We start from the raw sequence: 27798 nt of genomic DNA, 5'->3' as shown, positions 1-27798 counted from the left end.
AAAAAACAGAAGAAGAATAAAAGATAGAATAGAATAAATAATCAACATAATTATTTAATAATTATAATTATTAGAATAAATAGAATAAAAGAAGTAATGTAAATATGCTTCAAATCTGTCAATGACTTATTGACGTGCACGAAAACCAATGTATTGGACCCGGAAATAACGTCTCTATGTAGATATTATATACTATAATCTATTTTTATATAAAGTATATTATAGGCTATATTATTAGGCTATGTAAAGTATAATATTATACGTATAAATATAATATAATATAATATAACATAATATAATAATAGTTATTATATCCAAGTTGTCTGGAACGTAGATTAGGTTAACATTTCAAAACGCGCGTGTACTACAATTACGAGCCATTCTATAAGATGACATTTCAGCACTTGACAAACGGATAGCGACTCCTAAGTAGCACCTAAAGCATGGCTACGTGCGATTGCGTTAAGTGCATTTTTGGGAAATGCACGTGAAACAATAACGAACGATTGTAAAATGACTCGGAGAAAACGCTCTTAAGCTCTAAGATCAATCGTTATCGAGAAACGCAGCCCAGGATGATTAAAGAGATAACAATAATAATTTAGCGCAATATAAAGTAAAAAAAAAAAAAAGTTTTGTCATTTTAAATTTTTTTAAGGTTGTGTTAACTATGGTGTGTCCGTAATAAAATAAATAAATAAATAAATAAATAAATGTAAGCTAAAAGAATGATGTTTGATAATGAAAATATGTTTAAGCAAAGAGCAGGTGTGCAGCTATGGTTTATGGGCTCCCTGAACAGCATACTGACTCGGGCCCCCACAGTAAAATTGCATTACAGGTTTAATTTACAGTGACGCACTAAAAGAAAGTGTAATCATAAATCATCTGACTCAAGTACAAAGTCACCGATGACAGGAGGCAAGTAAAATCCGAATCTGTCTACCTTTAATCTGCCACTACTACAGTAAGTAATCACTCGGTAACTTAGGAGGTCTGCAAGCATTTCTTTAATGTGATTTTAATTCTTTAATTTATATAAATATATAGTTCAGTCATGAAACTCTAGATTGTTAACGTAACTGATGATATCAGAGTTAAACGACTTGGCACAAGCTGATTGGTTCATGCTGCATATGCAGCCAATGAGCTTACTGCCTTGCATTTATATGGCTCGCTAGCATTCACTTGAGATTCCTGCAGCGTGCTTTCAAAGTTTCTCTGAAACACTCCACCTTCCCCAGCTCCACCTGTACAGATCTGCTACGGGTTATTTTATATGCTATTTGTGCAGCAGCAGTATGTCTTAAATACTCACGGCACCATATCGCCATATGGATTGGCAGTAGCAGGTTCCTGTACTTGCTTGCAGCAGCAGCAATAATCTACAACTACAGCAATAACCAACAGCAGCAGCAATTCAGCAGCAGCAGCAGCAGCGTAGCAGATCTATTCCGCCAAGACCAAATACATTAACATTGTCATATCCATCACCATGCTAAAATCTTCCGTTTTTCCAAAATCTCCACAAATTATCATATGTAGAGGATTTTAATATTCACTTGCATAATAAGTTTTACATAATAAAACAACAGCAATAATCTAAAAGGGCATGGATGCTTTTTGTCATTTTTTTCAACAAGTGGGATGCCATCCTGCTCTTTGGTGTGTTCACACCACAGGAACTGGGAACACATTTAGTTTTAGGAATGCCTTTTGGGGGAACTAAATGTTTCCCAAGGACCATTTTCTTGGTTACATTGCACCGTCAGTAGAAATTCTTAAGTGACGTAAGTCAGCTGGCAACGATGTCACTTAAGCATGGAAAAAAAATAAAACTCCTATATACTGGAGAACAACATATGGAGTATCATATGTTTACTTAAAAATCGTACTTTAACTATTTTTACCCAAAATAAGGTGGGTGAGCAGTAGCGCTGTAAACACATGTAATTTATGTCTCATTATACTTGCAGCTAGAGGGCACCCTTGCGCAGAAACTCCAAATATGCCTTACAAAAGTAATAGAACTTATGACGCTCCAGGAACTCTCTAATTCAGGTTGCAATCTGCTTTAATTTTTGTGGCCGAAGTATATGAGGGTCCGTGTACAGTACGAGCTGTGGTGTAGAGCAAACTGCACTGGTTTTGTTAATGAGTTAATTATTATGTAAAACATATTTTTTATTCCTTTTATATATGGCATTTTATTCTGTTTTCCTTTCATCACAGCGCTGCAGGTGCATGATGTGACGATGTGTGAATCCTCATGTTCTGTTGTTTGTGCTGTTATTTGCACATGCACTAAACCCCCGAAGAAAAAAATTTATGTTTTTAATGGGTCACACACTCGTATCCATTCTAATTTTGTTAACGGTTAATGGTTAATGACCGGTTAATGAGCGTCAGTTGTTGTTCAGAAAAATAAGCAAAATGAACATCCCTAACTTTATGATTTGCATGCATTTGTTAAAAAATAGAAATTATATATAAATGTATACTTTAATTGGAGCACCTAATCCCATCTTTACCCTAAACCTACCCACTTCTGAACAATAAAACACGTAACAGGCACATAAAAGTACAGTCACAGGTATTTATTGCAAAAACTGACCATAAAACAGCAGTCTAAAAGTATTTCAAACAAGTCGTGTTGCATTCCAAGACTGCTGAAGCCATATGATATCTTTATGTGAAGAAGAGAGTAAAACATTAGATTTTAATCACTGAAAATGATCCCGCGCCATTAATGCGCACACATCTCATTCAAAATGATACTCCCATACTTTAACATGATGCAATTGGTCATGAAACACACAAGAGACAATTTCACTACCAAGGCTGACGTAAGGCTTCTTCTGGTGGCAATTTTTGAATTTGCGCACAGAGTGCACACATGATCTGAGCTTTATGGAGGGTGGAGACAGTGATCATGTCTATTCCTCTCACAAATCAATTGTTTTGCATCTGAAGACTTGGAATATTAATTAATTTTTTTAAATAAATTATGACTGTAGTTGTACCTGCCTGTTATATGATGTGTTTTATTGACAAATGGTAGGTTCATTATTGGAGGAAGAAAGCTCACATGCAGTCACTGAGGTTGACATTGTGTCAGTTGTAAATTCTCTTCAGGTGTCAGACACACCGAGACCAGACGGCATCCCAGTTTCCTTCTATAAAGACAACATTCAGGTTATAATTCCATACATAAAGATGTTCTATGACAGAATCCACAGAGGTGCATTTAACTGCTCTGAGAGATATTTTAATTAATCTCTGAAAAGTCCACATGACGATAGTCAACACTCCTTTAACGTTGACTGACTCATCATGGCAACTATTCTGGCAAGAAATGTAGAAGACGTCATGGAGACTCTTCCAAAGGGGTGAATAACAAAATATTCTGCTACTGTCATGATCACTCCCAAAACACATTGCACTTTAATAAGTTTAAGTCATATTAAGGATGAGCTGGAACAGCAAAAACGTCTTCTCATTATAGAAAACCTCAGTGATGCAAAAAGATTTTTCAGTTGAGAAGTACAAAGTGCTGCATCAGGGCTGCCCTTTGACCCCAGGACTCATTACATTGGCTCTGAAAAGCTACGCCTTACAGCTATTTGGACATTTAGAAAACTTTGGTGTTTTTATTTTCAAACAAAGTGTGATAGTTTGCTTTCAATCTGAGGACCTAGATATGGTCAGAGCTACTGTGGAGAACAGTACTAATGAAGTATACGAAATGGAGATATTATCCAGAGGAAACGGTGAATTGCTACAATTAAACTGCTTAGGAAATTATTGTAAGGATGAGGTCTGTAATGAATGGGACATGGAGACATCTCTGAATAATGAAGAGGAATTAGCAGAAAATTGCTCTCCAGCAGATGAAAGGGATGATGGGATTGATTATAAGTGTAAAATCTATTACAAAGATGAATCAGTGGATGTCGATGTAAGCTGAAGATAATGATAAAAGGGACATTTGAACAGAGAAACCTGAAATACTCTGAGCACATAGGTTAAAATCTTTGCTAAATCCTGACCTTTTCCATATACATAATATGCTTTAAAGGGGTCATATGATGTGATTTCAAGTTTTCCTTTCTCTTTGGAGTATTACAAGCTGTTTGTGAATAGATAAGATCCCTAAAGTTGCAAAGACAAAAGTCTTAAACCCAAAGAAATATTCTTTATAAAAGTTAAGACTTGTCCACGCCCTCTTAAAAGGCCTCGTTTAAACATGCCCCCACATGTCTACTTCACGATGTGGGAAGATTTCCATAACACCACATAAAATGTTTACGCAAAGAAAGAAGGTGTAACTTTGATTCTCGCTGTAGAATTGTTGCTGCCGCCGCCATGTCGTGGAGACGCTGTGTTTTGTTGTGAAAGCGAAACTACTTTATTTGGTCTTCCAAAAGAGGACACAACTAGAAATAAGTGGTTAAGTTGTATTTACAACACTGTTCCAGAACAGTTTAACCCAAATATTCAGATGTGTGCAGTGCATTTTACGGAGGATGAGCACTGTTTCCTGGGAGAGTAGCCTACAATGCCGGTGTTCTGACAAATAATGCTGACTCACAGCCTGTAAGTACGTTTTCATATTTCAAGAATTTGCCCATGATGATTCAAACGCGAGTTTTGAGCAGTGTAGAGTAGCGCTTGTTGTTTGTCGTTTCTCCGATCACAAATGCAGACATGGTTTTATGTTTATACGGCGCGATGCAACGCAATGCGTAAAAAGACAGTATAAGTCATTATAATCAGTAATTATGTCCCCACTGGATGCAACAAATGCCTCGTTTGTAATGGGTTTTATTGGTTTTGCCTCATTGCACTGGGACACGGCATCACAGTATGGTGAGGGGCGTAACATTTCCGTCACACGCTTGAGGTATTCAGCCAATCACAACGCACTGGATAGCTGGCCAATCAGAGCACACCTCACTTTTCAGAACGTTGAGCTTTGTAAAAATCGACGTGTTTCAGAAAGGCGGAGAGGAGAAACAATAATGTACAGTATGTGGAAAATAATGTGTTTTTTGAACCTTAAACCGCATAAACACATTTCATTACACCAAATACACCAAATAATGTTCTTTTTAGCAACATCATATGACCCCTTTAAACATACTTTGATGCAGGTTAGGAAATACTCTCAATTTAAAGTGACTCGTAGTTCTTGTGTTTTGTTCAAGAGCAAAAGTGATGAGCTGGAGCAGAGAAATGTTCCCTAACTCCCTTATTAAAGAAACTCAAACAAAGAAACAACAAAAAACTCGTTTTTCCGATATATATATATATTTGTACACTTTGTCTCATAAGTAGCATTATGAAACAAAATTGTGAAGGAGTGTACATAACTGTATCTACTATTTTCCCGTTGATCTCTGTGAAGCTGCTTTGACACAATCTGTTTTGTATAAAGCGCTACAGAAATAAAAGTGACTTGACTTGACTTGTTACTCATCTGAATTTCCATAAGGAAATGCAGTAGCTGCTGATTTGCGACGGTATTTCTGTACATATCTTTGAGGACATCATAATTAGTGAAACTGTACATTATTTAACTTGTGCTTTAATTCACAGTTTTTTTCTTTACTGTTTTATAGATCAGCCTTTTGTGGAGCACCAAAAGAAGAGATGGAATAATTTCATGGGATGAAGAAGAATACATCTCCACTGCATCCTGTACTATCACAATCTAGAACTTGCTCTGATAGTGAGACAATTAATTTTGTTGTAATCAGAACAAAAAAGTTCTTAAAAGATTGGTAAGAAAAAATTTAACATCTTTAATATGTTCTTTCCCCTCCAGGACTTCCCATCGATCCTACAATGGCTAGCCAAGGTATGCAAATTAAAGATCATTGTACAGTCTGTGATTAAGGACAAATAATGAGTGGGATGAATTCTCTGATAGGTACTAAAAGAAAACGAGATCATGAACCATCTGACTCGAGTATAGAGACAACACTGACAACAGGCAAGTAAAATCTGAATCTGTCCACCTCTAATCTGTACTAGTAATTAATCAATTAGTTGCCTATAAAAAATCTGCAGAATTTAGACACGCACACTAACTTAAAAAGGTCATATCACATCCATCCATCTATTTTCTAAATGGTCTATCATATGTAGCATCATGGGGATGCTGGAGCCTATCCCAGAAACACCCTGGACAGATGGCTATTTTGAGTCCAGCACCTGAGCCATAAATGCTACATGACTGAACACTATATATTAGAACTACATACAATGCACTGGTAAAACATATACTATTTTAGAATTAAACATCTGTCACTTATGTTGCTTAGAAAAATGTTATTTAATCAGAAACATGCCTGTGTGTATGTGTGTGTGTATATGCAGGCACACCCATTGTCAAGCCCATTGTAACTCTCTTTTTGTTGTACACAGATATGATCACGGAGAATGCAAGGCAAATTCTGCAAAGAGTCACTAAAAACTCAGATCAAAACGATAAAGGCAGCAGGAAGAAGGCAACCATAGGGATTTTTGGAAAATCAGGAGAAGGAAAGAGTTCCCTTTTAAGTGCAATCTTGGGGAAAAAGGAACTCTTACCATCTGGTTGTTTTGGTGCTTGTACAGCTGTTGTTACTCAGGTGGAAGCCAATCTGACTGACTCCAACTACATAGCAGAGATCGATCTCTTCTCTAAAGAGGTTTCCTCATTATTCTTCTTGTTATTTCCCTAAAGCGCATAATGAACCGGAAGTCTCACCCATAGCTTACTTCCGCGTTGAAGTAAAAGGTGGATAAATATGTAAATAAACCAGACTGGACAGAGCAGAACCAAGCCTTATTTTTCTCTATACTTTGTGCTGTGTACCTCTGCAGGAGTGGGAGAATGAGCTTAAAGATGTTTTCAAAGATATGAAAGATGAAAGTGAGGAAAGGAATGAGGACTTAATTGAAATTGGTGTAGAAAAGATCACTGCGCTGTATGGAGCTGATGCAGACCAGAAAACATTAGAAGAGCTCCAGAATGATGAAAAATTTGCTGAGATTGAAGCATTTTTGTCTATCAGTAAGAAAATAATCTCAAACAGTAATGTAAGTTTCATGAGACTGTTCAATATTTTACATTAAATGCATAATGCATTGCTAATTTGCTTTTCAGCAGAGTAAAACATAGCAATTTATTATCTCAACAGCTCTCTGAATTTACCAACGAAGTTGCAAGTTTCATACAACAGTGAGTCAAGTTCTGGTGACTGGTTCTGGCCGCTTGTAAAGAGCGTGACGATCAAGGTACCCCACTGTCATGAATTCCTGGAGCACATTGTGCTTCTTGATCTGCCTGGTACTGGAGACTGCAATAAGATTAGAGATGACCTGTGGAAATCTGTAAATATATTTATTTTCATGAAACATTTACACACATATACACTGTATAATCTATTGTGCTAATATAAACCATAACTATGTCCTATTTTAAATCTTGTAGAAACTGAGAGAGTGCTCTTCTGTGTGGATTGTAAGTGATATCAAGCGAGCAATCTCTGACAGAGACCCCTGGGGGATATTAAAGTACTGCATTGAAGAACTGGGACCAGGAGGAAAATGCAAAAGCATCAATTTCATCTGTACAAAGACTGATGATATCAATCTAGGAGCGTATATTAGGTATTTTGTGAATACTATAGGAAATGAAGGGCTCGGAAGTGGTCTAAATCGGAGTAATTACAGTAATCTAGTAGCAAGCATGCAACATTTTGCAACTTTTTAATATTCTTTTTTAGATCTGCACGGCTTCCAAGAGACCAAATTCCAGAAGACAAGGTTTGGAAAATGTAGAAGGACCATACTAGCAGTGTTTCTGTAGTATGGCCCCTTTGTTTTCATAGACCAGTACTTAATTTAGCTGTCAGTTTCCCGTTTGTACTGTTGGTTTTAATAATGTCAGTGAGGGCTTATATCACTGTAAATGAAATTTAATGAATATAATAATTTACTGAGATGAAAAGGAGAATCTTTATAGTTTATGATCAACCCATGAATCAGATTTTACAATAGACCTACAGTATACTCATACATACATATGTGTGCGTGTGTGTGTGTGTGTGTGTTTTGTTTTTAATTATTCTTTAGGATCAGAAAAAACCATGCATACTTCATAGAAATGAACATGCCAAGACAAGGGTCAAAGAAAAGTTTGAAAATTCTGAAATCAAGGTATTAATTCTTGCCAAATGTTCTTTATTACCATTATGTTTTAAAACTCTATTGATATGATTTTTTTTCCGGTAACTTTATTTTGATGTTCCCTTTTCAACATTATGTTGACAATAAGTAACATTGCACCTACATGTCCACTAACTCTCAGAGTATTTAACAGAATGTGTTAAAAGGGACTATCAAAATAAAGTGAAACATTTTTTTTTCGTTTTTAGAAAATATTCAACACTGACAATCAGTTTCAAGTTTTTACTGTGAGTTCCAATGCATTCTTTGACCACAATTTAAATCTGGAATCAAGTGAAACAGGTAAGCTATCCTCTGTCTATTGCTTTCATTTTACAACTTTATTCATTCATGAGAAAAGAAATAAACTTGTCAAACTGTTGCATGAATATTTTTAAGTGCATGTTAAAATATTTTTTAAAGCGAGATAAAGCACTGACCAAATGAGCCCAAATCACATCCTTGTGTTTATTTGTAGAAATCCCAAATCTGCAGGATGATCTGAGGAATCTTAACAAGAGCATTAATATAGAATTGACCAGAGAATATGTCAATAAAGTAAAGGGAGTTTTGTCCTTGATCCAAAGTGGCCAGCTGGATAAAGACAAGAAAAAGGTACAGAGTCTGAATTAGAATGAATAGAATTAGTGCATCTTCAGAATGCTACCACTGTGTATTATTATGTAATTCACTGCTGTTGTATGGATGTGTTTTAGATTGAAATGAAAGTCAACAAATTTAAGAAGAACCTAAAGGAGTCACTATCTGAACTGGACAAATATTTTGTCAGCATTTATAAAGATCTGGAGCAGCATCTCTCAAAGGGACTGGAAGAATCAGTGAGCTCATGTGTTGCTTCCACAAAGAAAATGATATCTGTGAGTGTGATTCAAATGTTTTGCACCATTTTAATAATTACTGTCCTTTTAACACTTGAATTTTTATGAATTTTTTGTTACTCAGAGTAAAGATGGAAGGGGGTTCCATAAAATCCTTGGAGCTTTGTGCAAGAACTACGGATGCTATTGGTCCAAAAATTGGGATGTAGTTCTAGACCTGAACAAGACATTGGCCAAACATTTGCACAAAAACATTTATGATGATTTCTGTAAGATTTTTCCGTAAGTTCTGTTTTATCATTCCATTTCTAGTCTCCCTTTGAGTAGTTTAGAATAAAATGCAATAAACTATTTACAATGCTTGTTGTTGATATTTAGGGAATTAACATGATCAAGTTTTTAATTAACATTGTTGTTAATTATATTGTTGGCTTTTAAATGGCTTTTTGTTGACTTGTAAATGTGGACCAACTGTAGATTACATGTAGCGCAGTAAACCAGCGGATGGGACAGATGCCCAGGAAGATACAGATTGGGTGTAGTTTTGTTGTGGCAGACTATTTGTTGTGGCAGATTAATTTGAGGTCAAGTGTTTTCATTGAGGTCAAGGAAACATCAACCTTATGTTTTTCGCACAAGGCATACGCAGGACTAAAAAATATGAGTGGGTTTGTACTGGTTTTCCTTCTCGTGATGGGTCATTTAAGCCAGTCGCATACACCTTTGTAAAGGACAAAAAAAAAATTATTTGTTCACCTCCAAAGTCCTTTCTGGTTTGAATCTTTTGTTAATTTCACATATGACAACCGCATAGGTAATAGCAATATAAAGTAAACTTTGTGTGTTTGGGAATTTAGTCTTTCCCATCACTATTTCCTTCCAGTAATTCTCAGATTATATATCAAGAATTACAACTATATTCTGTAAAATGTTTTAAAAATAAACTGCAAATGGATTTCTTTTGGTTGCAGTGTAACTGGAAAAACAGGAAAATCAGTGCAGGAACAGATTGACAAGTTCAGTATCATCCAGAGTGACTCTGCTTACCCCAGCTCTGACATACTACATCACATTCACAACTTCATCAAAATAGAGGTGAGTTCAGCTGTCCTCTTGGGGACACTAATGGGTTGCATTCTGGCCCTGATCCTCTAAGGGCCAGACTTAGACTTTACACTTGGCATTGACATGTGACCTGTATCCGGATGTTACACATCGAAAAGACAAGTGTAAATGTTATCCGATCAGCGTGTCCTAGAGCCCTGCAGGGGCCTCAAATTTAGGCCCTAGCCCGGCCCTGGCCCGGCCCGTGTCCGACAGTTTATCAGAATTATCTATTTATACAGAATTATCTATTATATACTACTGTTTCAGATATTAAAATTGTTCAGTTTTGTATGTAATGGCAAAGTGATTATATTTCGTTTAGTTTTTTTTTAAGTTAATTTAGAAAAACGTTTGGAGCATTTTTTGTTCGTTAAATATAAGTTTTTGTTTTTTAAAGTAACGACCAAGCGGCCAGCGGCAGACGGTGAGCCTATGTTTGATCCATTTAGCCTTCTCAAATCATCACGACTTGCCTAAAATAAAATCTATAGATATAAAACAGTTCAAGCATATAACAATGTTTAAACGTCAAACCTAGATAAATGTGCGCTATATCCAATAGTTTGTGCGGAGAGTGGAAGCTAAGGGACATGGCGCCAGCGCAATCACTTGCATTTTTTTCAGTGGATACACCGTCATTTTTACTCATAAAGGTAAGAGTAATACATAATTTGTAACTGTAAAGGGTGTACTTTTATTTGTGTGCACTCACAATATCAACAAAACGTTGTGCTTTTATAAAATAAAGAAAACAAACATGATGCGCTTTCTGCCGTCTCTTCTTCAACAGGAGCGCTTCACAAAAAATGAACTGAAACTCAGCGAATACATGCCTCACAGACATGATAAATATATCTATAGAAAGCTTTAAATTACTAAACGAAATAAAACAAATAGACTAAAACAAAAACTGTTTCATCATAATCATAATCCGTAAAGATGCACTTCTCTCTAAAGGCGCGTCTAATGAGATGGCGAGTCAGGATCGGCAACTTCATCCTTGCGACACGACTCAGAAAGCACTAGTTTATTAGTAAATAGTAAAGTAAAGGCGTAAAAAAGTCAGTTGAAATGCAGGGCTCTTGCGTGTTCTGGTCCAGAGGTAGTCGAGGACGCATTGTGATCGGATCTCAGTGTAATGTAAATGCAATCCAGCCATCGTGTCTGCATTCGCAGGTCGACATCACGCAAAACGCCCCCCCCCCCTCTCTCTTGATCTGTCGGAAGAACAGAGCGCAAGTGAGACTAAAGTAAAATAAAGTGCTTTTGCTTTCACACTGAATCACACAGCGTCTCCCTGACATGACTGCATCAACACTACTGCTGTTCCTGAAACCACGCCTTCTTTCTTTGCGTGGACATTTGGGCGGCATTATGCTAATATTTCCACATAGTGACGTAGACATGTGGGGGCGTGTTAGAACGAGCCGTTTTAGGTAGGCGGGGTTGAGTCTTAACTTTTATAAAGAATATCTCTTTGGATTTGAGACTTTAGTCTTTGCAACTTTACAGATCTACTTTATGCACCAAGAGCTTGCAACACTTCAAAGAGAAAGGAAAACTTGAAATCGCATCATATGACCCCTTTAAATATTGCGCTGGAAATACAGATCCGATCGGTTATCCAGATAGAGAAGTCAGCTGATGTTGCCAAGTGTAAACGTGCAGTGTCCTGATTGACTGATGATCCGATCTGCTTGATCAGATCACGGTGACCGCGTGTTAATGCCAAGTGTAAACGCAGCCTAAGTCTGTCTTCTGTATGAATCCTCACTCCTTATAATTAAGCAGACTGGTTTTATTATAAAGCAGTAAGCACTGAAATACACTAAACTAACTTTTAATGGACTGATGTAAACAGGGACTTAATGTTTCTAGAATTTTCGGACTTTTTTGTGTTTTCTCCTTGTGAAAGGAAACCAAACTGAAGGCAGCGCTCAACAGAGACATTGTTGACAAGAAGAAGGACATCTACTCATCAATACAAATAACAATTGTGAATGAAATGGCTTCTTGCTATCAGCGTAAGCTAGCATTGAGTTACAATTAATCACAAATTATTTTAATGTAAATTGTTATTTACTGCAGAAAAGAAAACACCTTTCATTAATGAAAAAGCCACCCTGCATGTCAGAAAATACATTTCTTTCATGAAACGCACATCCAAGACTTGATTTATTTGCTAGTTCTGATGTGTCTTCATGAGAAAGAAAATGAATGAATACAGAGTGTTGTTTATTTTAGAAGCTGCAGCTGTGAGAGGAACAGGATCCATGAAGAAAATGCAAGACCTGTTAATAAACACAGTCGATCAGAAAAAAGAAGACATGTTCAAAAAAGCAAAAATGGAAGTGCTTAAAAAGTTCAATAACTTAAAGGTACCGATCTCACATTCATTAAGACGATCATGTATTCAGCTGTACAATGACTAAAGACAAATGGAATGTTCTCTTGTTTCTTTGTAAAGCTGCACATAAAGAGTACTCTTGAAAATGAACTACAGAAAGCAATAGAACGCTCACAATCACAAAACAGCAAAAAGACACGGATGGGTAAGAATGTCATCCTACTACACCACAGAAACAAGTGTTTAAACAAATAGTCTTTTGCAATCTGAAGTAGGTTATTGATTGATTAATCTCAGTCATTGCGTCATGTAATATCTTCTTATATGTCTTTCTAGATGTCTCCAGAGAGATTGAAGAGCTGGAGAGACTTCTAGATCATCTGTCTGACTGATGCTCATCAAGCAAGAGAAACAGCACAAATCACAAAAGAAACATAACTACTGTATTGTGCAACAAGTGTAACACATTTACAGCCAATGTTTTCTTTAGTTTTAGAACTTTTTTTTTTACTCAAATGTGTTTGTTCATTTCATTTTCATCAAATTTCTGAACTTTGGGGTTTATTATAGGGGCTGCATGATATACAAACTGTATACTGATTTGTTGTTTTTATTATAACTGTTTTACAGCAAGACATAAATTACACTTAAAAATGTAACTGTCTAATTTTCAAGAACCTGAATAGGCTACATTTGATTAATTTACAGTATAGATTGTAATGTAATTGCAAAGGCCTTTCTGAAACATATGCAGTAGTGACAGTCAAGACAGGCTGTCAAGATATTTCAAATTTCTTGATGTATTTACAGTGTTAGAAAAGCTTTGTCAGAATAAAAAATACATTCTTGTCTTCCCAATATTGACGTACTGTATCTGAGTGAAACGACTTCTCAAACAAGAAGAAAAAATAGGACGGGGCTTGATTGTCAAGCGAGAACTGAGTGGATTGTACAAAGTGTATAAAGTTTGCTAATTGCTGCGATTGTTGCATGTGAGTGACAAGTTGTTGGTGGGGAGGGATTGAAACCCCTGATTTATAACAGAACAATTATACATAACATATATATAGATCCATGATTGAAATGCATGTGGTTAACTAGTAGTGTATTTCCTGAGTAACACAGGAATGTTATGTGAGTCAACATCAAAACTACTGCTGTTGATGTTCATAATGTACCTCATCCAAATATGGTAATGCTGATGCTGTTGAAATGTTAATAATTATTCATGATTGTCTTGATCATAAAAACTTAACCCTTGTCCTAAAGAAATCGTGGTTTCCGTTAGAAGGCATTCTTTCTCAGTACGTTCTCAGAAATATAAAATCAGGTCCTTGACTGACAACAGACCTGAAGCCTTTACTTTTGAACTAATGAAGTTCTTTGAGTGTATGATATGCAAACATTTGGCCTACAGGGTGAACAGCAAAGCTTTGTTTTCACTTCATGTGTTTTCACTTTTATTTTCTCTGAAACTTGTAACTATTATTTTGTCAGGCTAAAGTTCAGGATTTAGTAATTAATTAGTAAACCATTTGTCACTGAGCAAGAAGTCCACACCCATATGTGTATTAGATCTAACATCAAAAGTCTTATTCTTTGCTTAACTTGGAAACTGAATTGTCAGACTTGTTCTTTCCCAGAGACATCATTCATACAAGGTAACTTTTCCCTGATATTATCATATTTGAATTTTAAAGCCTTCTTTAGTTTAATAGTTAATAATAATAAAAAACATTTAGTTCATTTTGTTTTTGATTAATAAAGTTAACATAGTTATAGTTTTTATTTTCTTTGAATAAATATGGCTAAACAAGTAACTGCACTTCTTCAGGCAATGCAAATGCAAACAGAGATAAAAAACTTTTTTATAGTAAGCACTATTTGCAAAAACTGGGTGGTTTGAATGAACCAATTGCATTTTAATCATCGACTTAATATGAAATTAATGATTTTGTTCTGTTCCGAGTCATTTCTGCTGCCATTTAATTTTGAAGAATTACATAATGTTAACAAGACTTTAGAACCTTAAAACGAAAAACATTTCTGTTCGAACATTTCGAAAAACCTAAAATTTACTTTGTTTGCCAGGGGACACAAAACGTGTTTTCTTCTATTGTGACTGACAATAGAACCATAAAATACCCCACAACCCCAAAATAAAATTACTAAAGTATAAATTATATACTTTATAATGTACATGTATATATATAGTATAAACAGACCCAAACTTAAGTCTTTATTCAGTAACCTTTATCTTCATCCTTAGCAGCAACCATAAACAAATCCCTTGCTTGCTACATAATCAAAAACTGGTGCCTCAAGAAGCTTTATGACAGGTTTTATGGCAGTTATATAAAACAGTTTTTATGGCAGTTATATCCCATTACTGGCCTGCAGATACCTAGTTTGAATGAGAAATGCACGCTTTCAGAGTGGATCGGGATAAGATTTTCAGTGATTAACAACTTAAATTCTTCTCTCCACTTCACTCAAAACTGTTGCATACTTCCAGAGAGGACTGTGACCGCAACACCATCATTTGGACTAATTTTGCCACAGCTTTTACAGTAAATAAATGACTGTGATTGCAGTTATCTGTTATGTTTTTTTATACCGTACATGTTTTGAGAATGGTTATAGTTGGGTTTGGAGGTAGGATTGAGATTTTTTAATGCTACAAGCTACTAAAACAGTCACGGCCTACATATTTCTGTCCATTATGTTTTATATATTCTTTATAAATTGGTTATGTTTAGGTTTGCGGTAGGATTAAGGGATCTAACATCTCTATACAAACATCTTTATGATATAAAATATTTGTAAATATTTTATGCAAATATTTAATAATGTTTACTTTTTAGATGTCATCAGTATGTACCAGCCATTGTTCCTTTTTAATACATAAACAATGAATGGCAAAATTCAATCCACAATTAAAAAAGAAATTCTGTATAATCAATTATGATGTTTCTTATATAGTATAACTGTATACTCACAGATACCCAAAGAAATGGAAACATTTTCCATTAGCTCCTCTCTTTGTTCGTCCTGGCTTCTATTGAATAGAGCAGCTTTATATTTGATAATGCTGTGAGCTGCTTGTCTCAATAATTATGACTGTAATGTTGAAATATAATGCTTTTATTGGGGAGCTTTCAGCCCCAGTTAAATTTACCTGGGACTTAAACCTCAAAGCTCAAAGCTCAACATTTATTTCAACACCACATTGTTTTATATTAATATTCAGTATTTAAAATAAATCAAATCAATGTTTGATTGAGGCATTTGTCCAATTTTCTATAACATTGAAAAGCATATTTTGTTTTCAATCACAGCTAAATATGCTGTCGTGTTTCTTTTTCTTTCTTAACTAGATTGACCATGTATGCAGTTGTGACCTTGCAAAATTCAGAAGAGGTGATGGTGGTAGCATCAAACTGGTTGAGCATAGACAGGAAACAATGTTACTGGCCTCCATTCAAATCAACAGAGAAGTGTATGGAAGCTGTTCAGAACAGAGACGAGCCTGCAATAGGATGGGAGAAATTAAATATTAGCTTTCACGGAGAACATGGTAACAGCTACAATTTCAAAATTACATCAAAATTAAATGTAGGAATATTTATTGTTTATTCACTTCTCAAATATTTATCTTATTGCAGCCACTTTTGATCAGGCTGAGGAGCATCAAAAACAAGTTAAAGAACAGTATAGATCCATATATTTATTTTCAATAAATATTTGTTTAACACATTTTTTCAAAATTTGTTAATACTTTTTTGCTTAACAAATTATTTATTTTTTTAAATAAAGGCCATTTCAATTAGCCACTGAATTCCCTGGAACAGCAAAAAGACAGAAACTTGAGTACACTCAAGGACTGTCAATTAATCAGTTTCACATGCCTTCTATGCCAATTACTTCCAGAATGTCAGCTGACGGTGAGTCATCATATTTGGTCATATAATCAAATAAATGCAAAGTTGATGCTTGCTCTTTTTTGTACTTACACTCTAAAAAATGCTGGGATGTTTCAACCCAACTTTGGGTCAAATATGGACTAACCCAACTTTTGGGTTAAAAATTTAATGTAAAAACGGTTGGGTTAGTCTATATTTGACCCAAAGTTGGGTTGAAACAACCCAGCATTTTTTAGAGTGTACAGTTTATTTGACACAACAGGCAAGGATGAGCTCCTCCAAATGCTGAGAGACATTAAGAGCACGGTTCAGGAAAACTCTGGTATGTTAAAGAAACTACTCAAAGAAAATACGGTTTCTGAGGTCCCCAGCAGTACCAGCCGGCCCTCTAAAGATGTTAAAACAAACCCAAAACTGCCTCTTAGAACCTTTGATGATGTGTTCAGGATTGAAAGAGAGCTCAGCAATGTAAAAACACGCCAAAAATATGTGAGTCAACACAGCATTTAAAGAAGGAAATATACGGTCGGCCAATCATTATGACAAAATAAACAACACTTGTATCATAAAGGGGTTTATTTTGCAATAATGACAAGCTGACTGTACATTATCCTTCTTGTACATGGCTAATTATCAAATAAAGACATAAATGGATATGAAATGTTGTTTGGAATCCACACAGAAATTAAATGCCATAGCAACAAAACAACAATGTTAAAATGTATACATAAATCTGCATTATTATGAATCTGTTTTGATGGACTTGCTAGCTCACATATTAGAGAACATTATAAGTTCTCTCTCACCCAGCTCTGGTTCTTAACAGTCAGTGCATGATGGAGCAAATGAAAGATATAAAATTACCATCATTATGTTGGCATGAACAATAGTCAGATATAAAGTGTAGAAATATATTTGACCACCCATTATACAAAATATTTGACCATCCAATGCAGTAACCTGGAGAGTCATGTAATAATAATATAAAACATATCTTTGCAGGTGAAGTATCTGTCAGGACGTTTTGGGCAAAAGGATGTAATTAAGTACATAATGCAACATGTCATAATAGATGATCTGGCTAAGGAGTTCAACTGGCAGGGGAGAGGAGATAAAAGGCCCTTCTCTAAGCTTATTTTAGCAGATGTGATCAGAGGTAAACTTACCGCTGCATGAACACTTTCCACATACTGTACCAAGAATGTTTGGGTTTATTCCATATTATTTTGTCTGCAGTTGTCTTCACATTCATTAACTTCAGTGGTGTAAGCATAAGTAATAATTAAATACCTGAGATGTCTATCATTTTGAGTGTACAACATATTTGCATCTGTACGAGGGTCTATGCAGTTCTTGAGAATGAGAAATAATTTTTCAAGTTTCCTCTTTCAGATGCTGCTCTGAAGCACAAAATTAACCAGGTGTCACAGTCTTCAGCCGGTGTGCCCAGGAGGGCCACCAGATGACTGTGTTCTGGGAGCACATGGCTTGTGTTGTGTTTGTCTGTTGCCATGTGCTCTCTCCTGTCTATTGTCTGGCCCCTCCCATCTTGTTACCTCGTTATTGTTTTAGTTGCTCCACCTGTGTCTCCCTCGTTAGCCTCCTCGTTTGGTTCCTATTTATTCTCCTTGTGTCTGCCGTCCTGTGCTGATCCGTCATTTCTCATTGTGTGTGTTTCGTGTCTGCATGTGCGCAGCTTTAGCTCTGCCTGTCTGTTTTTCCCCCTCGGGGTGGTTTGAGTTTGTTTTTGTTTCATTTGTTACTAAAATAAAATACAATTTCTCCAGCGATTGAGTCCTCGCTTCATCTCCCCGCACGCACCGTGACACCAGGTAGACTGCGAAACTGAAATAAAAAAATATTTACAAAAAATGAGTTACAAGGCTGATCGACTTGGTCGGAAGAGACCAAGAAAGTATGAAGGTGAGTGACAAATGTTATTCGATTGTGTGTTTTTATTTATGAATTGTTGCTATTTGATTCACTTACACCTTTAACTTAAAACTGCAATGCTTAGATTAAATACAAAATGCTCAGTGCAGAAACCTAAAACCATATATAATACAGCATGAGCATGATTTTCCAAAAGAAAAAGTTGGAAACAGAAATAACATTTCAATTTGTTATTAGTGTAATACTGCTCTTCTCCATAGCAGGTCTTTATTTAGTCAACTTTGTATAAAACTGTTCTTTCCCCCTGCAGGTTCTCAAAATGAAATCCTAAATGTGACATCTCACACAGCCCTTGACAGCACCATCCAGTCAGTCATTGAAAGTCAGCCTTTTTTTGTGTGACCGCGTTTTGAATCATTTTCTCATATAGGCCTAACTGCATACACATCAACAATTATTTTATGGAGAACTGTATGTACTAATCTAGCATATAATTCCATTTGCCACTGGGTGCTGTGTCTTTATAAATGTAATTTGTAATTGATGCCAAGAAATCATGAAATATTGGAGAATGTGGTTGATGTAATTTCTGCATGATTGGGCATGTTTTCAGGTGTATAACAGTAGTCACCTTAGCATGTTTGTCTGATTTCCTCAATATTCAAACAACAGTTTTTTAAATGTGTAAATACTGTAGCTTTGATTCTACATAGGCTGTATTTTTCAGTTTCTTAAAGATATGATGATTTCTTTAACATAAACCATAATTGAATATAATTTCTTCTTCTTTTTTTGATCATTTTGGCTGTGTGAATTCAAACAGCATATTTTGTCAAAATGTAAATTATTGAAATTAATTTCACGCTCATTTCCTTTCATAAATCCATTTTACATAATCTGTGGCATATACGCATAAAATCATGCTTTCTTTGTTAATGGGCATTTTCATTCTGCTGGCAAGGCTTCAAAATTGTTTTATTTATTTTACTTTTTTACTATTTTGGCATCGCTTTTTCTGGTTTGGCAAGTGAAGCAAATATGAACTTTTCCCCCTGTTTTTGCTTCTGATGAGTTGCATATATAGGCTAATATTTTCATAACTGTTTTTGTCACACAGATTGGGTTGACAAGGGTTGACAGTGAAAGTTTTTGTTTCAATGTTTAGTATATCTAAGTAAGTGTTCTACTGACACCTGCTGGTCATTCTATTAGCACAAAATTCCAAATCGTACACTTTTCTCATTTTTCCTCTGACACATTTTCACTATATTTACCTCTAAAGGGTGCATATTAAAAGTCTTGAAAATAAACAGTAAAAACTGTAGTCTCCTTCCTACTGCATATATAGAAACAGAACACTTTTGAATGATAAACAGTGGCTGAATATTAAGTTTTATAATTGTTTATACAGAGGCCGAATTCCCTGACGGCGCTGCAAATCATGCCTCTAAGATCATCATAATATACACTGTACATAATTGCAATAGAATAGTGTAACGCTGTAACTGTGTCCCAAAGAAGTAGCAAGTTTTTACAGTTTTTCCTGTTTTCTAACAAATTAAATTGGTCCAAAATGGTTTATTACTTAAACCTTTAAAACAATGACTTAAAAGGTTAATACTTTATTCTGAAATAAATAATTGAATGGCATTTTTATACTCCCAGAAGCCAATAATTGTGCTATATGTCATGTGAAAAAGTAAGGACACCCTACTGAATTCCATGGTTTTCTATATCTGTACATTTTATTGTGTACATAAAAAAATGAATAAAAAAAATCCGGTCCTAGGCAGGTCTTAAATTTTGCAAAATAAAACCTCTTATGAACTACAACACATTACATATTGGACCATGTCATTATTTATTTAACAAAAATAAAGCCAAAATAGAAAAGCCATCTGTGACAAAGATAGGACAACCTTACTGTTAACATAAGAATTAAGAGGGTTAGTAGCAGTCAGGCTCTGCTAATCAAATGCTTTTGATTAACTGATCATCAGCAAGAGCGAGCACCTCTATAAAAGCAGATATTTTGCCAGTTTGCTGGTCTGGAGCCTTCAGGTGTGTATTAACACAATGCCAAAAAGGAAAGACATCAATAATGATCTTAGAGAAGCAAATGTTGCTGCCATCAATCTAGGAATAGTAACACGGCAATTTCTAAACAATTTGAAGTCCATCATTCCACAGTGAGGAAGATTATTCACAAGTGGAAGACATTGAAGACAGACACCAATCCTCCCAGGAGTGGATGTCCCAGGAAATTCACCCTAAGACGTAACGCACAGAGAAATGGCAGACAACCCAAGACCTACACTGCAGACTCTGCAGGCCTCAGTTAACATGTTAAATGATAAAGTTCATGACAGTAATTAGAAAAATGTGGGACAAGTATGGCATGTTTGGAAGGCTTCTTTTATCTAAAAAATCATGGCAGCACGGTTTAGGTTTGCAAAGTTGCATCTGAACAAACCATAAGACTTCTAGAACAATATTCCATTGAACAGGTGAGACCAAATTGGAGATGTTTGGCCATAATGCACAGCAGCCCATTTGGTGAAAACCTGAAGAGCATTTCAGCACAAACACCTCATACCAAAAGTCACACATGCTGGTGGAGGGCTGATGATTTGGGGCTTGTTTTGTAGCTACAGGATCTGGGCACCTCACAGTCACTGAGTCGACCATGTGTTAGGGCCATCCGTCCAACAGCTAAAGTTAGGCCAAAATTGGGTCATGCAACAGGACAATGCCACACCAGCAAATCTACAACAAAACGGCTGAAAAGAAAAGAATCAAGGGGTTGTAATAACCTAGTCAAAGTCCAGAACTCATCCTGACTCAAATGCTGTGGTGAGAGCATTGTGCATAAACAAATTCTCACAAACCTCAATAAACTACAGCAACGTTGTAAAGAAGAGTGGGCCAAAATTCCTCCAGACCTGCCAAGGACCAGATCATTTTTTTATGTCCTACTATTCAACTACTCGCTGTCAACACTTTGTAAATGCACTGCGTTGGATTATTTTCTATTAGGCAGCAGGACGTGTGGCTTAAGTAGCTCACAATACTAGAAATGCCAAACATCATTATTGGAAAAACTATCAAATATAGCTCATTACACCTGAACTAATTCCATATGGTCAAGGCAGTGCAAAGATTAAGATTTTTTAAGGGTAAAAAAAAAAACATTTAGACAATTTGTGGAATCCCTCTACACAATTTCAAATGTTAACAAAAAACCATGCACGCTGAAATTAAAATCAAAAGGCAGAAAAATCAGAGCAATGATCAACACAGGTGCAAGTGTCAACATTCTACATGAAAATACATTTAAGACTCTGTGTGTGTGTCACGGGTTCACTGCTGAGCGGACTGAGGAGCAAGGAATGGAGAGAGACGAGGAGTACATAAATGATGGGAACCAGGAAAACACACGTAGTAACGGCGGTAGACTTCAACAGACATTCATCAACATACAATACCGGACGCTGGAGCACACACAGGAAACACTATTTATACACACAGGTGGAGGGGATGACGAGACACACCTGGGAGCAATGATACATCAAGGGAAACACCTGGGACAAATGAACTTAATTAATCAGGACAGGAACAGGAAACTAACCAAATAAGGGCATAGGAAGGCACATGGGGAGCAAGACACACACAAAACATGGAACAGAGTCTGACAGTGTGATCCATCTGTCCTGAGTAAAGTGGATGTTACTATTTTTGCATTTGTTTCCCAGACTCCTCTGCCTGTCCTTGGAAAATTTCTCACAACATTTTATGTTCTCAAGGGAGGAACCTGTTGATACCATATTACTTAATTATGATACTGCTTCCCAGTTAGGTCTTCTCAGTGTACGTAAGTGAAAGTTAGCTGAGTGCAGTCCAAAACAAGGATAAAATGCGCTGTTCCACAGACAAGTCTTGATTGGGCTTATTATAAGAACATTATAATTATTTACGTAAACTTACTGTTTTGGTCTAAATACATTTTTACAATTGTGTTTTTGCAATTCTATTTGGTGTAATTACACATTGTGCACGAACACACACACACACACATTCAGGTTTGTTTTTGTGAAAAGTGGGGACATCCCATAGGTGTAATGGTTTTTATACTGTACAGAACGTATTGCCCTACACCAACCCTACCCCTAAACCTACTCCTTACAGGAAACTGTGCTATTTCAGATTTTCAATACACTCCATTTTGTGTGATTTATAAGCGTTTTGAAAAGTGGGGACATGAGGTAATGTCCTGAAAAGTCACCTTCTCCTTGTAATACCTATACCTTTGTCATTATACAAATGTATGTCCTCATTTGTCACAAAAATGCGCGCACACACACACACAAACACACGTTTTTGTGAATAGTGGGGACATTCCATAGGCGTAATGGTTTTTATACTGTACAAACTGTATGTGCTATTGCCCTACACCAGGGGTAAGCAAGTTCGGTCCTAGAGAGCTGCAGTTCTGCAGAGTTCAGCTCCAACCCTGTAAAAAAAACTCACCTGCCTTGATTAGCTTGTTCAGGTGTGTTTGATTACGGTTGGAGCTGAACTCTGCAGGACTGCAGCTCTCTAGGACCGAACTTGCCTACCCCTGCCCTACACCAACCCTACACCTAACCCTACCCCTTACAGGAAACTTTTTACTTTCTAAAAAAAACTCACTCTGTGTGATTTATAAGCATTTTGAAAAATGGGTACATGGGGTAATGTCTTCATAAGTCACCTTCTCCTTGTAATAACTATGTCATACCCATGTCATTATACAAATTTGTGTCCTCATATGTCACAAAAACGCACACGCACGCACAGATGTTTAAAAAAATAAATTTTAAGAATTATAGGATAGTTAGACTATAAAAGTCTATGTTCTGTCCATTCAGGAATGTATGTTGACATTCTCATCGCAACAACTAAATAAGGGTCTAAATCATAAGTTTAGAAAGAAAAATGATAGAATCAATGAAGTAGCTAGGAGAAACTCTGGGGGCTGTGAATGTCAGTTTGTGTGGTGTGCACACAGACATCGTGTAATCTGGAATATACACCATATCCTGTGTAAACAATATGAAGTGCATTGACAGAGATAGACATTAGAGATAAATGTGTAAGATAAGGGTAAATGTACATCAGAACCTCACTTACACTTCATGTGTGGAAAAGGCCTTTTTTAGCTCTTTGGGGTGCTTAATCTGAGAAAGAAGAACACACAGACATCTTGATGAGCAGCATGAAGAGGAAAACAGCACTTTAGATCACGGTCTCAAGGTACAACTGACACATACTCAGTTTGCAGTGCGTATGCAGTCTATTTGAGGTTATTATGTGGTGTAGAAGCAGCACAGACTCATTGTGCTTTCACACAGGACGCGTTTGCAGTCCGCTGAACCACAGCTGTTTACCACAAACAACATTTATCCATTATTTTGATTTAAAATCCAGACGTTGTTACTGAAAATGCCTTTTTTTTGCATTGTGATTCTCTTTTTACACAGTAGAGTAGTACAATCTTTTCATATTTACATTTAAATGCAATAAATATAAGCAACATATTTTTCAATATGTTTTACTTTGGCACTTGCTAAACATAGCCTAGAGTCTACTTTTCTTACATTAAAAAGGTAGTCATAAAAACATTCTAAATTAAAACAGCTCTCCTGCCTTTTCTTTTGCATTTAAATCTTTATTACAAGCAATCCTGTGGTTCATTAAGATTTGTTTTTTCTATCTCCATGAGTGCCATCTATTTTTGCCTTGTTTAGTCTATATCCTAATCTATCCTAACAATTTGTGTTGATTGTGAAACACAGTAGACTTTAATTAGGCTATATGCATTTATGGTGTAATTGCTACATTTTTGTGTCAATCCATGTTCAGTTTTACCGCGAACAATGTGCTGTCATTTTAATTCAGCGCGTGCAGCACAGCAAAAATAGACTTGGGGTGGAAACAACCGCTGCACCTCTGTAGACGCACCGCTCCTGGAACCCACTGCCGGACCGCAGTCACGTGCAACAGTGGGCAAGGAAAAAAAGACGCACCACATACGCACTGCAAACGGAGTACAGGTGCATCTCAATAAATTAAAATGTCATGGAAAAGTTCATTTATTTCAGTAATTCAACTCAAATTGTGAAACTCGTGTATTAAATAAATTCAATGCACACAGACTGCGCACCTGTATGTGCTAACCTGCCACAATGCCCACAAAGGAACTGAATGATTATTAAACATTTATTTAGTAAACATTATAAACATTTACAAACGATGAATAGCTTTAGACCGGGTGCTGCAAAAACCCTATTGTAATTGTTAGAATGGCCAAGGATCAGAAATCTCCACGTAAAACTGATCGTGCAGACCAAACCATAAGTCGTAGAGATTTGAAACTTGGAGGGATGGTAGCAGGGCCGTCGCTAGGAATTCTGGGCCCTGTGCACCGAATTTGCTATGGGGGGCTGGACTGGTGTTAAAATTTGGATAAATTAATAATGAATAAATAAAACGGGACAGAAACGAATACTGATAGACATTACTGAATTCACGACAAATACAACAAACTTAATAATGCATTTTTGTCACATAGAAATGAAAATGAAATGAAAACTGCTAATAAATTCTGTCATAATTTCCTCACCCTCAAGTCAGTTCCAAATGACTTTCTTCTGGTGAACACAAAATAAGATTTTGTAGAATGTTACAAAACCATTTTGGTTACTCATGATTTCTACTGTATGGACAAAAATTCCTTGAATTTCCCAAATTATGTTTCACAGAAGAAAGAAATTCATACAGGTTTGGAATGACAGGATGTTGAGTAAATTATGACAATTTTCATTTCTGGGTAAATCTCCCTTTAAGAACTTTATTATTTGTAAATAATAAACACCTAATTTATATAAGACACTGATATTTATCTTTAATCAGGCCCTTATTGAATTAACATTTTACTTCAATTAAAATTCATTAGAACTTAACATTTAAAAAGAAAGATGTTCTTGCTTAGAATCCAGAGTTTAGCTGTATTAGTAGGATGGTGGTCACAGGAAGTAAAACCATGGTCCTCATTACCATGGTTAGGCATACATGGTTTTTAAAATAAATAATAAGTAATAATAAACTATAAAATTTGTAGTTAAAAAAAACTAAACATGAAGAAACTATAAAACACCTTCTAAGTAATCAAAATATTCCCCAATATGTAATAACAGTAACATTTATAATAAATACATTTTTGCCAACACATAGGCTATTTGTACAGTGTTAATATCTTCAAGTTAAATTACTATGGTGCTGAACTGACAAGTCTATTGGCGTTTTCCAATATACCTCATTGTCCTGGATGTTTTCAGCCGGCATCACTACAGAACCTTTAATGTTCTCATATCACACGACTGTATAACAATTCTGTGTCACATCTGTATGGATCTAGCGACTTGAGATGTTTATCACTTATAAATCGTGGTAGAAGCGCGGCGCACGTTCGTCAGCGCTGTTCGGGTGACTGATCCCGCTCTGCTTTGACGCGCTGCTGGTGTATGCATTATGGGATTAGATCTCTGCCACAATTCTGTGCGCGAAAGATCATATTTTGAGCATGCAATAGTGAGTTTTGTGGAGAAAATGTTTGTCTCGCAAAGAAGAAAGTATTTAGAGCACACGAAAATCAATTTTGCATTTAAAATAAGTTTTTGGATTTGTGCAGACCTTCTCTTTTGTGCGTGCAACGTTTCACTAGCTTGCTCACCTGATGCCCGCCCTCAGTGCTCTCTAAATGCCAACAGCTGGCTTGCTCAACACAACCCAGTGTTACAATATGCCATAATTCCAGCCAATCAGAGACGAGGCAGCAAAATTCTGATTGGCTGCCTTGACAACCAGTCACAACATTCCTTGCATTACCTGGACAGCAGAAGAGGAAAAAGTTGATATTCTGATCATATTTTTTTCCAAGCACATTTTACCAACTCCAAACGACATCAATCTTAATAACTAATACAGTAAGCTACTGTATGCTTTTATCATCTTTTTAAGTTTAATTAATGTGGCTAGATTTACTTGTTGTAGTCATCATGTCAACAAGGTGTAGCCTAATTAAATCATGGCCACGAATTAAGGACGTCGTGATAATCAATAAAGTTATTCACTCTGATTGCTGTCCATGTTGTCCATCTTTAGTAATCCAATTCGGTAGGTGGGACTGTTACAAAAAAAAGGTCCTAGTGTCACACCCCTGTAGACTGTCGATTGTGGTTTCTCCCTCTGTGTCCTTATTTGGTTGTTCCTGTTCTCATTATCAGTTAAACCCCTCATTGTGCTCACCTGTCTGCCCCTCGTTATCTGCCCTATATTAGTTCCTGTCTTTGGTATTGTAGTTGGTCGGTTATTGTGAATGTTACTCTGTGTGTTGATGTCTACCCTGTCTGGATCTCCTGTTGTCATATCATTAAATATCCTTTATTTCGTCATCTTCGTCGTCCTGCCTGATCTCTGGAATACCCTGCTTGTGACAGAATAACCGATCCAAAACCAGTGTAACTGCCGTGTTCTCCCCTCTGTTTGTTTTCCGTTTGTTCCTCAGTGTTTTTCTTTCCATTGTGTTTACCCCATGGATCCCTTCACGCGCCCCGAATTCCTCCTTCTCCTGCTGGAGCAGGAAGGCAGGACTCTCGAGGACCATACCAGACAGTTCCTGATGGTCGCTAACGTCACCAGCTCTCCGGACGACGTGCTCTGCGCTTTCTTTGAGGCAAGTCTGAACGCCGAGTGCAGAGTCTGAACGTCCGAAGATGGTCCTCGGGAGGAATTTGACGCCTTTGTGGAGTGGACTCTGGCGAGAAACGGGTCGCCACTCACCATCGGCCCCGTGGAGGATCTCGTCGGATCCACTTCGGACCAAGAGCCCAGCCCACCATCTCCCCGTGATACGGAGCATCAACCAGAGCCCACCGATGACGGAGAGCCATTTCCCGTCGCGATCCGCGAGCCAGAGTGAAGCCAAGAGACTGAGCGGAGGATCGCCTCAGATGTTGAGCCCAACCCGTCAGACCAGGTGCGAGAGCCGGTGACAGTGCCCACCACGAGGGAGCAAGCCGTGGAAGGTGTGAGCGCGGAGAGGAGCTCCGCCCCTTGCATCATGGCTGAGGGTGAACTGACTATGGCGAGACATAAGGGCCAAAATATGGAGGGAAGTCAATGCCAAAATGAGGAGGAGAGACCTCGGAATCCTCAGTTTAGCCCAGGAAGGGCTCCCGATCCCCTGTCGAGCCTAGGAATGGCTCCCGATCCCCTGTCGAGCCTCGGAATGGCTCCCAATCCCCAGTTCCACCCAGGAAGGGCTCCAGCCCAAGAGCTCTCTCCAGTGCCCGCTCCTCAAAAATGCCCGCTCTCCCACCCGCTCCGGCCTCCTCCACCGCTGTCAGCTGGCAGCCAACAGCCCCTCTGCTCG

The 27798-nt window shown here is 36.9% G+C and overlaps 2 protein-coding genes across 2 annotated transcripts in view; both read left to right on the top strand.

Moving 5' to 3' along the window:
* LOC107589417 (uncharacterized) overlaps positions 1–27798 on the top strand; it is an 84515-nt gene that overhangs the window by 2307 nt on the left and 54410 nt on the right. The window lies entirely within an intron of this gene.
* Positions 7194–13764, top strand: LOC107589418 (nuclear GTPase SLIP-GC-like). Its single transcript, XM_016277846.1, has 13 exons — positions 7194–7380; positions 7481–7659; positions 7776–7815; positions 8125–8208; positions 8427–8520; positions 8696–8832; positions 8934–9095; positions 9181–9338; positions 10028–10151; positions 12079–12187; positions 12408–12541; positions 12631–12715; positions 12847–13764. Exons 7-13 carry the CDS (start codon positions 8940–8942, stop codon positions 12900–12902), a joined length of 822 nt encoding a protein of 273 aa, XP_016133332.1. The 5' UTR covers positions 7194–7380; positions 7481–7659; positions 7776–7815; positions 8125–8208; positions 8427–8520; positions 8696–8832; positions 8934–8939; the 3' UTR covers positions 12903–13764.

Source organism: Sinocyclocheilus grahami, unplaced genomic scaffold (assembly GCF_001515645.1).
Source record: "Sinocyclocheilus grahami isolate Dianchi unplaced genomic scaffold, SAMN03320097.WGS_v1.1 scaffold116.1, whole genome shotgun sequence".
In the NCBI taxonomy this organism is placed as follows: Eukaryota; Metazoa; Chordata; class Actinopteri; order Cypriniformes; family Cyprinidae; genus Sinocyclocheilus; species Sinocyclocheilus grahami.
The sequence above is the reverse complement of the archived record's forward strand: the minus strand, read 5'-3'. Positions and strand labels throughout refer to the sequence as shown.